Raw genomic sequence first — 13,564 nt, 5'->3', positions numbered from 1 at the left:
ATTAACAATTGAAAATGACACACATCAGTGGCAGCAAAATTGAGAATCACATGTAATAATAAAAGCAGGTTGGCTACATTAGCCATGTTTCATTCACAGTTCATCTTTGCCTAACAGCATCTACAATAGCATTGCAGAACCTGTGGCCCTTCAAATTTGTTGGACCCATCAGCCCCAGCCAGCACAGAGGTCAAGGGTGATGGGAATCATCACCCAGCAACATCTGAAGGGAAAGAGGCTCTGTATCTGTGATCCAGAAGATGCAAAGGCCCAATAGCCAGCCCCTGGAGAAGTGCCCAGGCCAATATGTCAGGCCAAGGAGACAGTGATGTCCACCCAGGTGACACGGTCGAAATGAAATAGGGTTGCATGCAGATAAATAATATGCTACTATCTTTCTCCCCCCCCCCTTTTATGACATCTGACACGTTTACTTTAGTACCAGTGTGCCAAATACCAGGTCCAATGCAAATTATTGATTTGTCTATTCCCCGCCCCCCAAAGCCTTCACAACCTGAGACCTGCACATCTCATAGACCACATCTCTGGTTGTCCTGCTTGCTTGGTAAGTCTCAGTGATGCAGCATGGGTATATATTATATATAAAACGTAAAGGGACCCCTGACCATTAGGTCCAGTCGTGGCCAACTCTGGGGTTGTGGCGCTCATCTCACTTTATTGGCCGAGGGAGCCGACGTACAGCTTCCAGGTCATGTGGCCAGCATGACTAAGTCGCTTCTGGTGAACCAGAGCAGTGCACGGAAACGCCGTTCACGTTCCCACTGGAGCGGTACCTATTTATCTACTTGCACTCTGTGCTTTCGAACTGCTAGGTTGGCAGGAGCAGGGACCGAGCAACGGGAACTCACCCCATTGTGGGGATTTGAACCGCCGACCTTCTGATCGGCAAGCCCTATGCTCTGTGCCACAGTGCCATCCTGCAGCTCAATTTGATCAGAGTTGTAATACCGGGGAAAGAGAGGTTTTAATTGTTTCTCCTTGAGAAAGAGGGTCACACCTATATGCATAATGTCTGTCCCTCCCCTCCCCCAGAGAAAATACCAGGTTGGGAGAGGCACAATTTAAACAAACGAAAAACAGCAGGGCAGGCTTAAAATCCTCTCCAGATGCACAGCCCTGGACAGCTATGGGCACAAGAATGCTGATGTGCACATACACATATCTGAATTTTCTCATTCAAACCCCTATGTGAGATATGAGTGCTAAGAAGAGCCTTGCTTGATTAGGTCAAAGGCCTATCTCACTCAACATCCTGTTCTCAGGTCAAAGGCCTATCTAGCTCAGCATCCTGGGCAACTAGATGCCCATGGAAAGCTTGCAAGCAAGACATGAACACAACTTTGTCTCTGCAGCAGCTGGTATCCAGAGGCCTGCCAGCTCCAATACTGGAGGTGGTGCACAGCCATCACAACTACCAGCCTTTGATAGTCTTTCCAGATGCATATAAAACTCATGCACCTCACTGTGGGGGAATTGTGTGAATGGTCTTTCCACATGTTGCGTCAGAATTGTGAAAGGAGTGTGCCCAATGTCACTTGTGCTTCCTAACAACATACAAAGCCGCTATAAGGCAGAAAGCATATTTCTGCTAAATGAATATAAGAAGAAGTTAACCTTAGAGGAAATGGAATCCTTGACGTGTTGGCAAGGTCAGTGTCTGGATGAATTACCTGCTGAAGCAAGTGCCAAAGGCACAAGTAGGTTTGTCAAGGAGTGAGATTACCTGCACACTACGCCTTTCTGGACAGCTTTCCCATTATGGGTAAAAATAATAATTCCCTCACTTGGAGATTATTCATAAATGAAGCACATTTTTCTTTCCATGCATATTCCTCATGTGGAACTGGGTTTGCCTCAATGCTTTTGCCCTTAATGAAACAGGAGGCTCCTTGACAGAAGGGGTGGAGAAGCTGTGGCTAATTGGCATCAGCTCAGGGCCGGTGTTATGTACTGAGTTGAATAGGATCCAAAAGGCAGCAGTCTGATTGGTCCTAGAAAAATAGGATTCAGAATGCAGCAGTCTGTTTGGTCCTAGAACAATAGGGTCCAGACTGCAGCAGTCTGATTGGTCCACAGGAGCCACCCAATCCAGCCCCAGGTGGAAGTGAATCCGCAACCTGATTGGCCTACAGGTGAATCCCGGAATTAGCCAATCACGTGGGGCCCATTGTGTAAATAATGTATATATAGCAGACATTCTGGGGGAACTTCCATTCCTCCTCACCACTATGAGCTGAATAAAGAGCATGAAATCCATTCTCGACTCCGAGTATATTTCAGCCGCTATGGCCGATAGCCAGGGATGAAGGGAGTCACAGTCCACCAACATCTGGAGGGCCACATCATAGCTTTACAAGCACATCCAAGGAATATCAGGGGACTAAGAGCCAAACCAGTCATGTGGTTTATCATGTGATGTGCCCTTGCATACCTTATTTTTCTTAAAGCAGATGAAATGGTGAAGAGATAAAGGAAATGCTCAATGGGGAAGGGGCTTCAACACTTTGCTTTGGTGCCGGTCAGAATCATACACCCCCATGTATGGGGAGGAAGGCTGCCATTTGCACCAATGAGAGCTCTATAAATAATGGGTGCAGTAGGAGGGCCCATATACAGTGAATTGGGTGTTCCCATTCTCGCATAAGCACAAGAAACAAATATGGTGCTGCAGAGGGCAGGATGCAAATTTCAGCAACCTTGTGAAGGTACATCTAGTCCAGAATCCTGTTTTCACAGTAGTCAACCCCAGATGGCCACAAATAGGACATGAGCACAACAGCAACCTCCCCACTTTCCTACGCTAGGTGGGTGCTAATAAAACAAGCCTCTGGAAAGAGAAAGCAGAGAAGTGGTCAAATGTGTGCCAGTCCCCTTTATTTCAATGCCCCCATCTGGTTTAGTGTGGTGTAGGGAAGGATAAATATGTGTGTGTGAATCAGAAAGCTGCAAGTTCTATGTATCCCTGGCTATGTTGTTACTTTCTAGCGTCATGTAGCTGTAGCCTTTTCAGGGAATTTTAATAACATGTATATGTAACCTACTGAAATAAACATATTGTATATATTTTCCCTTGCTAGCATTTAAGAGACATTTACATGTAATTGAGGCCTCAGAAGCACTGCGTCCCTGTCATCACAGATTTTTCACCCTATTAGTGCAACTAATTTTATCTACCATTTGGGTTTATTATTATTATTCTTATTTATTTTCCATTTACACTTGTCATAAAGAAACACCACCTTCTAAAGCAATGCACTTTTGAAAGGAGTACAGCTAGTTTCAGAAATAATTATTTGAAACACAAACTGAAATGTAATCATATTTGCTTTAAATTAGAAAGGCTAATTTAATAGCAGATAATGTGCAAATCGTTTTCTTACAAGAACACAGAGTAGTTTGTCACAAAACGGCAGCACAATTTGCATTATAATGGGCTTCCTTATCATCCCACAGTATAATTGTTTAGAACATTTTGATACAGCCACCAGCAAAAAACACTTTTTAAGTTGCATCTGAACAGCTGCCAAAATTTATATCGGCACATAAAAGCCTCTAACACTATATGTGCCCACACATTAACAATGGATCATATGGAGTAGCTATTGGCAAATTAGATTTTAGTACTCTTGCCATTGACCAAAAATACTGTAGTTTGTGGACCTTCTTTGCTTGTGGTCTTGATCTGGGATGGCTAAAAAATAACATGTGGGCTAAATCTGATCCTCAAGGAAATTCAACCTGACCCTGAATATGCCTTGGTCAGCCTGATGGCTGGGGAAGGACCCTGTTGTTCTTAGTAGAACTCTCACCAGTTTTTGATACCATCGACCATAGTCTTCTCCTAGTTCACATATAGAAAATGGGTATCAGGAGCACTCCAATCCCACATTCAAGAAGGAACCATTGGATAAATGCTTCTTGACCCCCACCAGCTCTGGTGCTATACTTGTGGTGACAGAAGTATAGCGTCCCAATCAAGGGAATTAACAGCACCACTCCACTCTGCCTTGGTCAAACCACACCTGTAATACTGCGTCAAATTCTAAGTACCACAATTTAAGAATGATATTGACAAGCTGGAATGTGTGCAGAGGAGGGTGACCAAGATGATCAAGGGATTGGAATCCAAGCCTTATGAGCAACAGTTGAAGGAGCTGGGTATGTTTAACCTGGAGAGGAGATATGACAGCCATATTCAAATATCTACAGTACATCTACTGTTTTCTTTTGATCCAGAGGATAGTACCTGAACCAGTTTCTTCACGTTACAAGAAAGGAGATTCTGACTGAACATCAGGAAGAACTTTCTGACAGTAAGAGCTGTACAACAGTGGAACAAACTCCCACAATAGGTGGTAGGCTTCTTCTCCCCAGAGGTTTTAAAGCAGAAGTTTGATGGCCGTCTGTCAGGGATGCTTTCGTTGAGATACCTTCATTACAGGGGGTTGGACTAGATAACCCTTGGGGTCCCTTCCAACTTTACAATTCTATGATTCAATTCTATGAGTATTTTAGCGTTGCTTGTGGTGCTCGGTTTCCACAGTCCAAAAGCTATTAATTTATAATACTCATTGCCTCACAGGCTGTGGAAGCTAAAGCAGTGAAAACTACAAAAACATTACATTGCAATGTGAAATCCTGTTATGTAAGACGTTCCTTTGGATCATGGTACTTGTATCAGCAAACTTCGTCTGTAAATGCAGATGAATGAGGTGGTGAAATGGGCATTATTCCTTCAGACTTCAAGAAGGGGAAACCTGTGTTTTCCTATGCACCAGAATTAGATTCGAACATAGGAAACTGCCTCATATTTATCCATCAAATATTTATCCATCTAGCCCAATACTGAAGGAAATAAAGACATTTTATATTTGCCAATAGTCATCTGGCATCAGATTGTCACTGATGGGACACCAAGGGCAAGCTGTCTGTCCGATAGAGCTATTTCCCCAACTTATGCCTTTGAAATTGTAATCATAAACAGTGAAGGAAACAAATGCTACAAGTTATATTTATGCTACCACCAGTGGCGTGTAGTTGTGTGTGTGGAGCACCCTAAACACACACACACACACACACACACACACACACGTGAAATGAGGAAGTTTAGTTGTTTCGATTTAGTTTGATGCAGTAATTAGGACAAATATTCGTCCCAGGGTGATGAAATGCTAATCTCAATAAAGAACCAAATTAGTATGCAAAAACAACATGGGAAGATTAAAAGAATTATGAGTAATGGGGTCTGAGAGGAAAAGGTAATGGACTCCTTATTGCCAGACAGTCACACTTTATATATTTAATAATAATAATAATAATAAATTTTATTTATATCCCGCCCTCCCCAGCCGAAGCCGGGCTCAGGGCGGCTAACAACAATAAAACAGTATAAAAGTTTCAGGACAAAATCACCACTTTAGGCCTTTTCCTCTATCTGGCATAAAAATATGCTTTATATATATTTTAAAGACAGAACCAGCACTGTTTTCTTCTTTTCTCTAGCATAAAAATAACAGTGCTCTCCATAGCAAAAGAGCAAAAATTATCTTCTCAGAAGAAAGAATTCAAGGATATGAGAGATTCATGGGTAGATAGTTATTTTAGCTATCTCAGTCCTGCTCTGCAGAGATAAGCGAACTGGTAGTCATCTAGCTGTATCGTTGGTAACTTGCTTTGTGGTGTTCAGAGTCTGTCGAGGTAACAGGAGCAATACTTCAGAGTATCTTTGTATCCATGTGGGTTATCTGCCTTCAGATTTGAAATAAGACATGTGTGGGTGGGTGGGGGGAAGAATCTTGTCTTTCAGATATGAGCGCAGAAGAAGAATACTTTTGCTTGGCAATCTGCCATAAATGAAACAGGAATCTGGACACTGGATGGAGAAGTGTTCATATTGTGAAATTAAACAAAGATTAACTCTGTCTCCCCAGTTCTCATTCGCTGTTTGGTATCTGGCATTGATGCACAGAGAATTAATGAGTGGTACTAGACACCGCTAATGAGTGTCTCTACTTATTAGGAGCTAGATTGTCTACTGGTAATAAATAAGGACTGCTTTATTGACCAGTAAGTTTATCTGCATACTACAATAACTTGCTCAAGCACAGTTTTTTAAATGTAACACAGCAAAGTGAAGTTATTATAGCTACTAGCTAGCCATTCCAACCCAGTCCCAATTTAGCCTTACAACAACATTTTGTAGTAAGTTTGGGTGCAAGATAATGAATAGCCCAAGGTCATGCAATGTGCTTCTTGATAGAGAAAGGAATTCTCATCTGGGTCTCTCCATAGTACTAGGACAACACATTAACCCCTACATCATAGCTTCCCCTAATGCTGCTCCAGAGGATCCTTGAATTTCTGACTCTACTGTTTCTGACTGCTCCTTTTCTTTCCAGCCTTGCCTGAGATTTTCCTCTCCTGTACATTAAACGTTGTGATTAATTTTATTTGACCCTATTTCATCTGCAGGGGAGAAAGGCAGATTATTCTGCTTCAGAGTTTTTCTCTTTCCCTCTTATGCCACTTTCCAACATTGCCCCATAAAGCCAGGAAGGAGAACTTGGTGCCTTCCAGATGTTGTTGGACTACAACTCCCATCACCCCCAACCATTTGCCATGCAAGCTGGGGCTGATGGGAGATGGAGTCCAACAACATCTGGAGGACCACAGGGTCCCCATGCCTACTTTAAAGTGAGCCTGTTTATTTATAGAGTTATATAAAAGGTAAAGGTAAAGGACCCCTGAAAGTTAAATCCAGTCGCAGACGACTCTGGGGTTGTGGCGTTCATCTCGCTTTACTGGCCGAGGGAGCCAACGTTTGTCCGCAGACAGTTTTTCCGGGTCATGTGGCCAGCATGATTAAGCCACTTCTGGTGAAACCAGAGCAGCACACAAAAACACCGTTTACTTTCCCACCAGAGCAGTACCTATTTATCTACTTGCACTTTGACATGCTTTTGAACTGCTAGGTTGGAAGGACTGGGACTGAGCAACAGGAGCTCACCTGTCACAGGGATTCGAACTGCCGATCTTCCGATCGGCAAGCCCAAGGCTCAGTGGTTTAGACCACAGCACCACCCATGTCCCTTATATACTGTACATTAAACAAAGGATTTAGGTGATGAACATAACACATCCATAAAACAGAATATAAATACTTAAGTCAACATCTGGACAGTGGTACACAATAATCAATGGTCGAGCTACACATCAGAAAAGCCCTGTGTAAACAGAAAAGCCTTAAGACAATGAAGAGTCTTAAGTATCTTGAGCAGGAATCTGAACAAAGTACCAGTGGTACTAGCTAAATGGTAATAGGGAGGGAATTCCAACAGCAAGTTTAGATCTTTAAACAGGTGTTGATGGGAATCTCCCAGTAGCAGCCAGGAGGCTGCATTCTGCATATACAGCAGCTTCTGGACCAAAAACAAGGGAAGCGCAAAATGAGAGAATAAGTGAAACATATTAACATGTGTCACAATCCCATTTTAAATCTACATTAGATATGGATGAAGTCCAAAAAGGGGACAGAGTTACTTTTAAGTTCTTGCATACATAGTTAGTGTTGCTTTGCACATTAGAAAATTATGTTTGACAACTTGACATTTTAATTCCTTCAATCCCATTAAGCTGTTAGGAGATTCAATTACTGCATAAGATGGGTCGGGAACTCCTCTGTCTGTAGTGCCCTCCTTTCTTATCCCACTTCTATTTCCTATTGCTTTTTATTAACAGAGTTGGGGAACTCATTAGGAGCCTTGTTATCATTAACATTATTAAACTTTGTCTTCCTCATTATCAGGAACATTTTTATCTCTGCTGTCATTAAGCAGCACATCATTTAGCTCAAAATTACTCACAGGCTATGGAAAGGACGGAGTGTAATCCACACTTTCCTGGACTTTTGTGTGTGTGAAAAATCTTCCGGTTGCTTGCAGATTATTTGCAATACAGTCTCCAAAATATGCCAATTTATTGGGACAATCAGCTCTTTTTGCCAAGAAAGCTCAGGTGTATTTGAAATGACAAGCCTGAGGCAACAATAGATGCACAGCAAACTCGGTCGGGGAATTGGCTCATTTTGGCTGCTTTATTATGGCCAACAATAGCAAATTAATAATGGACAATTGAGATAATGATGGTGGGAATTAACTGGGCTGATTTTACTTTATTTTTTGTGCTGTTCTAGCCACTTAAGCATTTAAGTAGGCAAACAACTACATCATTATGCTTTCTACCTTTAAATATATATGTCAAAGGGGCTGGAGAAGAAGTTAAGACCCAGGTGTGAGCCTGGCATTTAGCAGGCAGATGTTGCTGTTTCATTCTCCTTCAACCTGCTACTCTCAATCTTTAATTCTTCATACATGTTGCCCATTAGGTTTAACCATGCTTTAAAGGTGTGGGTTCCGGCCTCATATAACTCATATAACTCTAGCATGCTTGAATCTAATTAGTGCATGGAGAGACTAAACCATAGACTAAGTTGTCCTGTCAGGCTTAGCCAATGCCACGACTTCAAACTTTGTGAGGAAATGGGCCACCACTTTGTTATCTCTCTCTCTCCATGTGTATTTTAGTATGTAAAGAGCTCTCAGCTGGTTGTTCCAAGACATGGCTTTAACCAGCCTTTTTCATTTTCAGACCAGAACAGAGTTTGAAACTAGCATTTTTCTATACCAATAGTTTAGAAGTTTTTACTATTTGTAACTAAGCAATGTTTTACTGCCTATGCATCTTTTCTGACTGTTGCATGGACAAGGGACATTTTGGTGGATCCCTGGGCTACCTCAAAAGGAAGCTGAGCATGACAAGTCTTGCTATCTGAGGTGATGGCAAGGATGTTCTCTTGTTCTTCTCCCTCCCTGAAACACACAACTACTTCTCCTTTATCTTATAGTTCACATACTCAGTTAAAACTACAATGCTATGTACTGTACACTTTTCTGGGCAGAAGCCTCCTTGGAAACAGTGGGACTTACTCCTGAGTAAGCATGCATAGGATTGTGCCACACATCACTTCATCTAGTTCACCCTGACTTCTTACCAACAAAGTTCCAGTAGACTACAAGGAGAGATGGGCAGCAGATTTGAAAGAGAGTTTCATATTTGAGGGATATTTTTTCTTGTGGATCGATTCTGTGGTCACATTCACTTGCCTGGGGCAGTTCATGAAGAAGTAACTGCTGGTGCGGGCACTGTAATGCACCCACAGCTAAGTCTCTTTTAATAGATATTTTGTTCAGACAGTTTGCCTGGCAGAAAAACAAGTAGCACAAACCATTACAATGGCTTGAATTCTGCTGGAAGATCTTTAACTTCCATAAGGAATGTCTGCCGTATCAAAACGGTTGATACTGCAGCCCATTCCAAAATCTTCACAGTCATCATTCATCAACATTGCATCTACAAATGAAAGCCAAAATAGTGAACTATATATTGGCAAACTGTTTGGTTTGTAAATGGGAGACAAACATTAAAAAGAAATAAACCGACTGCCAAGTCGACTACACTACTATCAGAATCTGATGCCTTATTATTATTATTATTATTATTATTATTATTATTATTATTATTGTAAAATTCACACTCAATGCATGTTAAAGCAGCATGTAATGAAGGAATTACCCATTTCCAGCATGAATTACTTGATTAAAAAAAAGAAGTGACTACTTTAAATGAAGACGTTGAATAAATCAGTAACAATATACTGGTTAATTACAAACTTGGTTAGCTAAAGAAACCTGGAGAGATTTCATAAACTGATAACTGCCTCTTAATTTGCCAGTCATTTGTGATATTTGTTGGGCTGACAGAGAGATGTACCAATCTCTTAAAAGCTCCTTTCATATAAAATGCCAAATCTTATCACCAAAATAAAGAGCTGTTGAGGTGCTTCTGGACAGGAGTTCAATACGGTAAACAGGCGGTTTTGATATTGCAAACGGGTAGGTGGCAAGAGGTGCTTTTGATTCTTTTTTTAAATATATATAGGATTTTCCTCATGAAAGGGTAAATCAATATTAAATGGAGGCAAAATACAGGCTGGCATTCTAATGATAATGACGTCAAATGGATGCTGTGAAAAACTTGCATAAAAGAAGAACACCAGTCCCACAATAAATACCTGTCTGGCTATTGGGAAGCTCCCTTGATCTTGTTGAAATCTATGATCAGGTTCAGATTCTAGAGATCTTCACTTTTTATAATACTAGCCCTCATGTTTATGAATATACTCTTGATCATGAGTAAGCTATGATGGGGAAAGGGGGGGGGGAGTTGTGAACTGGAGCATTGGTGTCCTTTCTCATAGCTTTCCGGCAGCATAATGCCTGTGTCCTCCTTTAACTCTCCTTCTGCTACAATCCTGATACAACCATGCAAATACTGAGACTCTTTTGATAACATACACACAAAGTGTTAGATATTGGTTCTATTTTTGTTTTAATTTTGAAAAACTGAGTAGTTTCTGAACTCATATAGTCGGAATAAGATTAGACACCCACTTCACATCATCTTAGGAAACTTTATAAAAGTGATTTCTCCATGCTCTGTAAAATATGAATAATGGAGGGGAAATCCACAATATAAACTGTTTCAATATCTGCATGTTCATCATGTAATAACTGCAATATCAAGTGTTGACTTTAATTTGTGAAACGGCTATCTACCTCTGTAGAAAGAGAATTCCTATCAGCTGTGTCCGAACACAGTATTAAATGAAAGCTTAGTTCTGCATAAACTAAACTAAGCTTGTTTACTCCCCGCAACCTTCTCTGTCTTCCTCTGGCATGATGTCCAAACTGAAACAAAAATACAGTGAGTTTGAACTATGATATGGCCAAACAACTCAAGATCAAACTGAGGTTTCTGATTCTAGCTAGTTTGGATAAACCATGGCTGACTGTCATCCTTGATTGAGAAGAAACAATAAACTGTGCTTAGTAGAAAACAGAAGCAGATCTTTTGGCCATGTGGAGAGAAGAGGTACAAGTAGGTTCATATACATCACATTAACCATATGGCTGAAACAGGACATAATCTCTTTCACAAAATAGTTTCCAATGGAAGCAGTTGCTACATAGCTCACCAATTGCTCTTCTGAGTGAGATCGATTCCAAGCTCTTTGATAGAGTGTTTAAAAACAATGCCAACATCAGAGGCAGATGGAAATCAATCTAGTCGCATGGCTCAGTGATCAGATGACTGCTTTGCCTTGTGACGAACAGTAATGTACAATGAATGTTCCATGTGGCCAGGGACCATTGTCAGTCAAGTCAGCCTGCTTCCATTAAACTTTACTTACCAGTTAATCTCTCTTTAAATTCCTATCCAATCTTAACCCCTCCTCCAATTCCCTTTCCCTTTCAGTTTTCCATCTTGTTTTATCATGCTGTCAACAAGAGCACTTTATTTCCCTCTATTCTTCTCAAAAGTCAATGTATTACAGGGGCTTGAAGAATCATGATCAAGATTGGACAGCTATGGACAATTTAGCTATGGACATTTTGTTTTTTAAATCAACAAATCAATAGTTTGCAAAAGCAAATGTCAGAAGATCAACCTCCCGTAGTTAGTTCTGGTATTTTCCATCACCATTAACATAGAAAAACAGCAGCCTTTCAGTCATTTAAACCCTTACCTCTTGGAGAACCCTCTTCATTTTCAGAAGTAATGTTTTGACAGCTGTACAGTCTTGCATCATCAGTCGGAAGGGCAAAGATTCCATCCCTCCACCATCTTCGATGGCTGCAAAAGGCCACTCCATCGATGGGCTGCTAGCCAGTTGGCTGACACGAGGGCACCTCGCGTCTCCTCGATCCACTTCCTTTGACAACTTCAGAGAAAGATTCCTGTCAAGATATAAGTTAAGATCATTAGCTGCAATACTAATGTTTTCAGGAGAGAATGCCGTAATTTAAATAAGTTAGCTTCAATTTTTCATATCTGAGACCACCAGTAACCCAACCTGCTACATCATCTTAATGTCTTAAGCATCTAAATAAAAACTCAGCAGCTGTACAGTATGTAACAAGATTAACCACACAAAAACTGCTTAAAAGAGTGTGAGGGGCTGATTCATAAATCTAGAGGCAATGAGATCCAAAATGAACATAAGAAAGTTAAGCGTATAAAGAAGTGAAAGAAAAAGGGAAAGAAGAAAAATAGTACTTCCAGGCAAGAAATATGATTTACACCATTTTTCCACGAGGCGAAACAGGAATGTGATTCCCACCCCCGTCTCCTCTCCCACAACTCTACACCCAACCCACCACTTCCCTTGCCAGCAGAACAGCCCCCTGTCACCAAAAACACAGTGAGAGCGGACATTCTGCAAGGTCTTGTTGCTCATTTTCCCTAGCTTAGGAGTAGGAAAGACAAGCAAGCAATGCCGAACAATGGAACACCACCCTCTTGCCAAAGCTGGCGTGAGGCAGGGGGTGTCCCACAAGGGGAGAGGAAGGTAAGTGGCAAGGCCGCGTCCCAGAACACCTTCCTCTTGGGGCTTTCTGGCAGCAGGGGCAGGTGGGGCACCACCTCTTGTGCTTCCATTGCCTGAGGAGGCTGCTTCAGCCCACCACATGGGTGGGCCGACTCTGAGTTACAGTAAATCACTGCCTAATGGAAGGCCAACAAAGGGGAATATATTCAAGTCAAGATACACCAGAATATAACAGCCGCTTTTCTTTTCTTTTTTATTATATATGTCTTTCTTTGCCCTCCCAATCTCTACCTAAGCCCTCTATCATCCTACTTTATCATGTCCTTCCTCATAAAGTACAAAATAAAATATTAGGTGGTGTCCCCTGGTGTGACCGAATGTAGGTTGCCTGTGACCCTATTTTAAGACCAATTATTTAAGTAAAGCGAGCTCTATAACCTGATAAGATGAAACATCAGTGCAGTGAAAAGTTTTGTTCAAGGAGATGTGAAAGACCTAGAGAAGATACCAGTTCAGTTTGCTTGGATCTGCCTTCAAAGAGCACAACACAATTCCTTTATGCACTCTAAAAGATATCTCTATACTTTAAATCATTAAAAGTAAACACCATTTAAGCCCTGGACAAGAGGAGATGAATACATGAATGGCGCCAAGTTTTAAGGACAAAAAGCATGACAAGAGTTTAAGTTATTGTGAGAGAGAGGAATGGGAGGACAACGATGTACGGCACCTTGAGCACCAAAGAGGAAAGGTGGGATATAAATGTAATAATAATGTTAAATAAGTGCTGGTTTTCTATCAGCAGTTTGGAGGTAAAACATGTGCAAGGATTTATTGGAAAGTCCCTCATTCAGTCTTTAGCTGCACCCCCTCCCCCACCCGGCATGATCCTCAAGAGCATGGATATTAATCACACTTTGAAACTCTTATTATATTGAGGCAGTGTTGCAAGTACAGTGGATGTGAACTAAGAAGATTAAACACAAAATAATCTGAAAATCTTTCTGTCAGTGAAGCTTAATTGTATGTCATCAGTTGTACTTCCTTATTACTGTGGTTCCACATTTTATATTTTAAGCAGGGGTGAGGCAATGCCTA

At 41.2% G+C, this 13,564-nt stretch overlaps 1 protein-coding gene across 8 annotated transcripts in view; it reads right to left on the bottom strand.

The window, feature by feature from the left end:
- The window catches only part of CCSER1 (coiled-coil serine rich protein 1), a 704,602-nt gene that overhangs the window by 391,284 nt on the left and 299,754 nt on the right, over nt 1–13,564 (bottom strand). For all 8 annotated transcript variants that reach the window (XR_014515539.1, XM_083458653.1, XM_083458656.1 and 5 more), the window contains one exon: nt 11,666–11,876. Coding sequence is in view for 7 of the 8 variants with exons in the window: in XM_083458653.1 (XP_083314779.1) it covers nt 11,666–11,876 (211 nt within the window). In the remaining variant the exon portion in view is untranslated. The remainder of the gene's footprint in view (nt 1–11,665; nt 11,877–13,564) is intronic.

Source organism: Podarcis liolepis, assembly GCF_965112155.1.
Source record: "Podarcis liolepis genome assembly, chromosome: 9".
NCBI lineage: Eukaryota > Metazoa > Chordata > Lepidosauria > Squamata > Lacertidae > Podarcis > Podarcis liolepis.
This window is presented reverse-complemented; position numbering and strand designations above follow the sequence as displayed.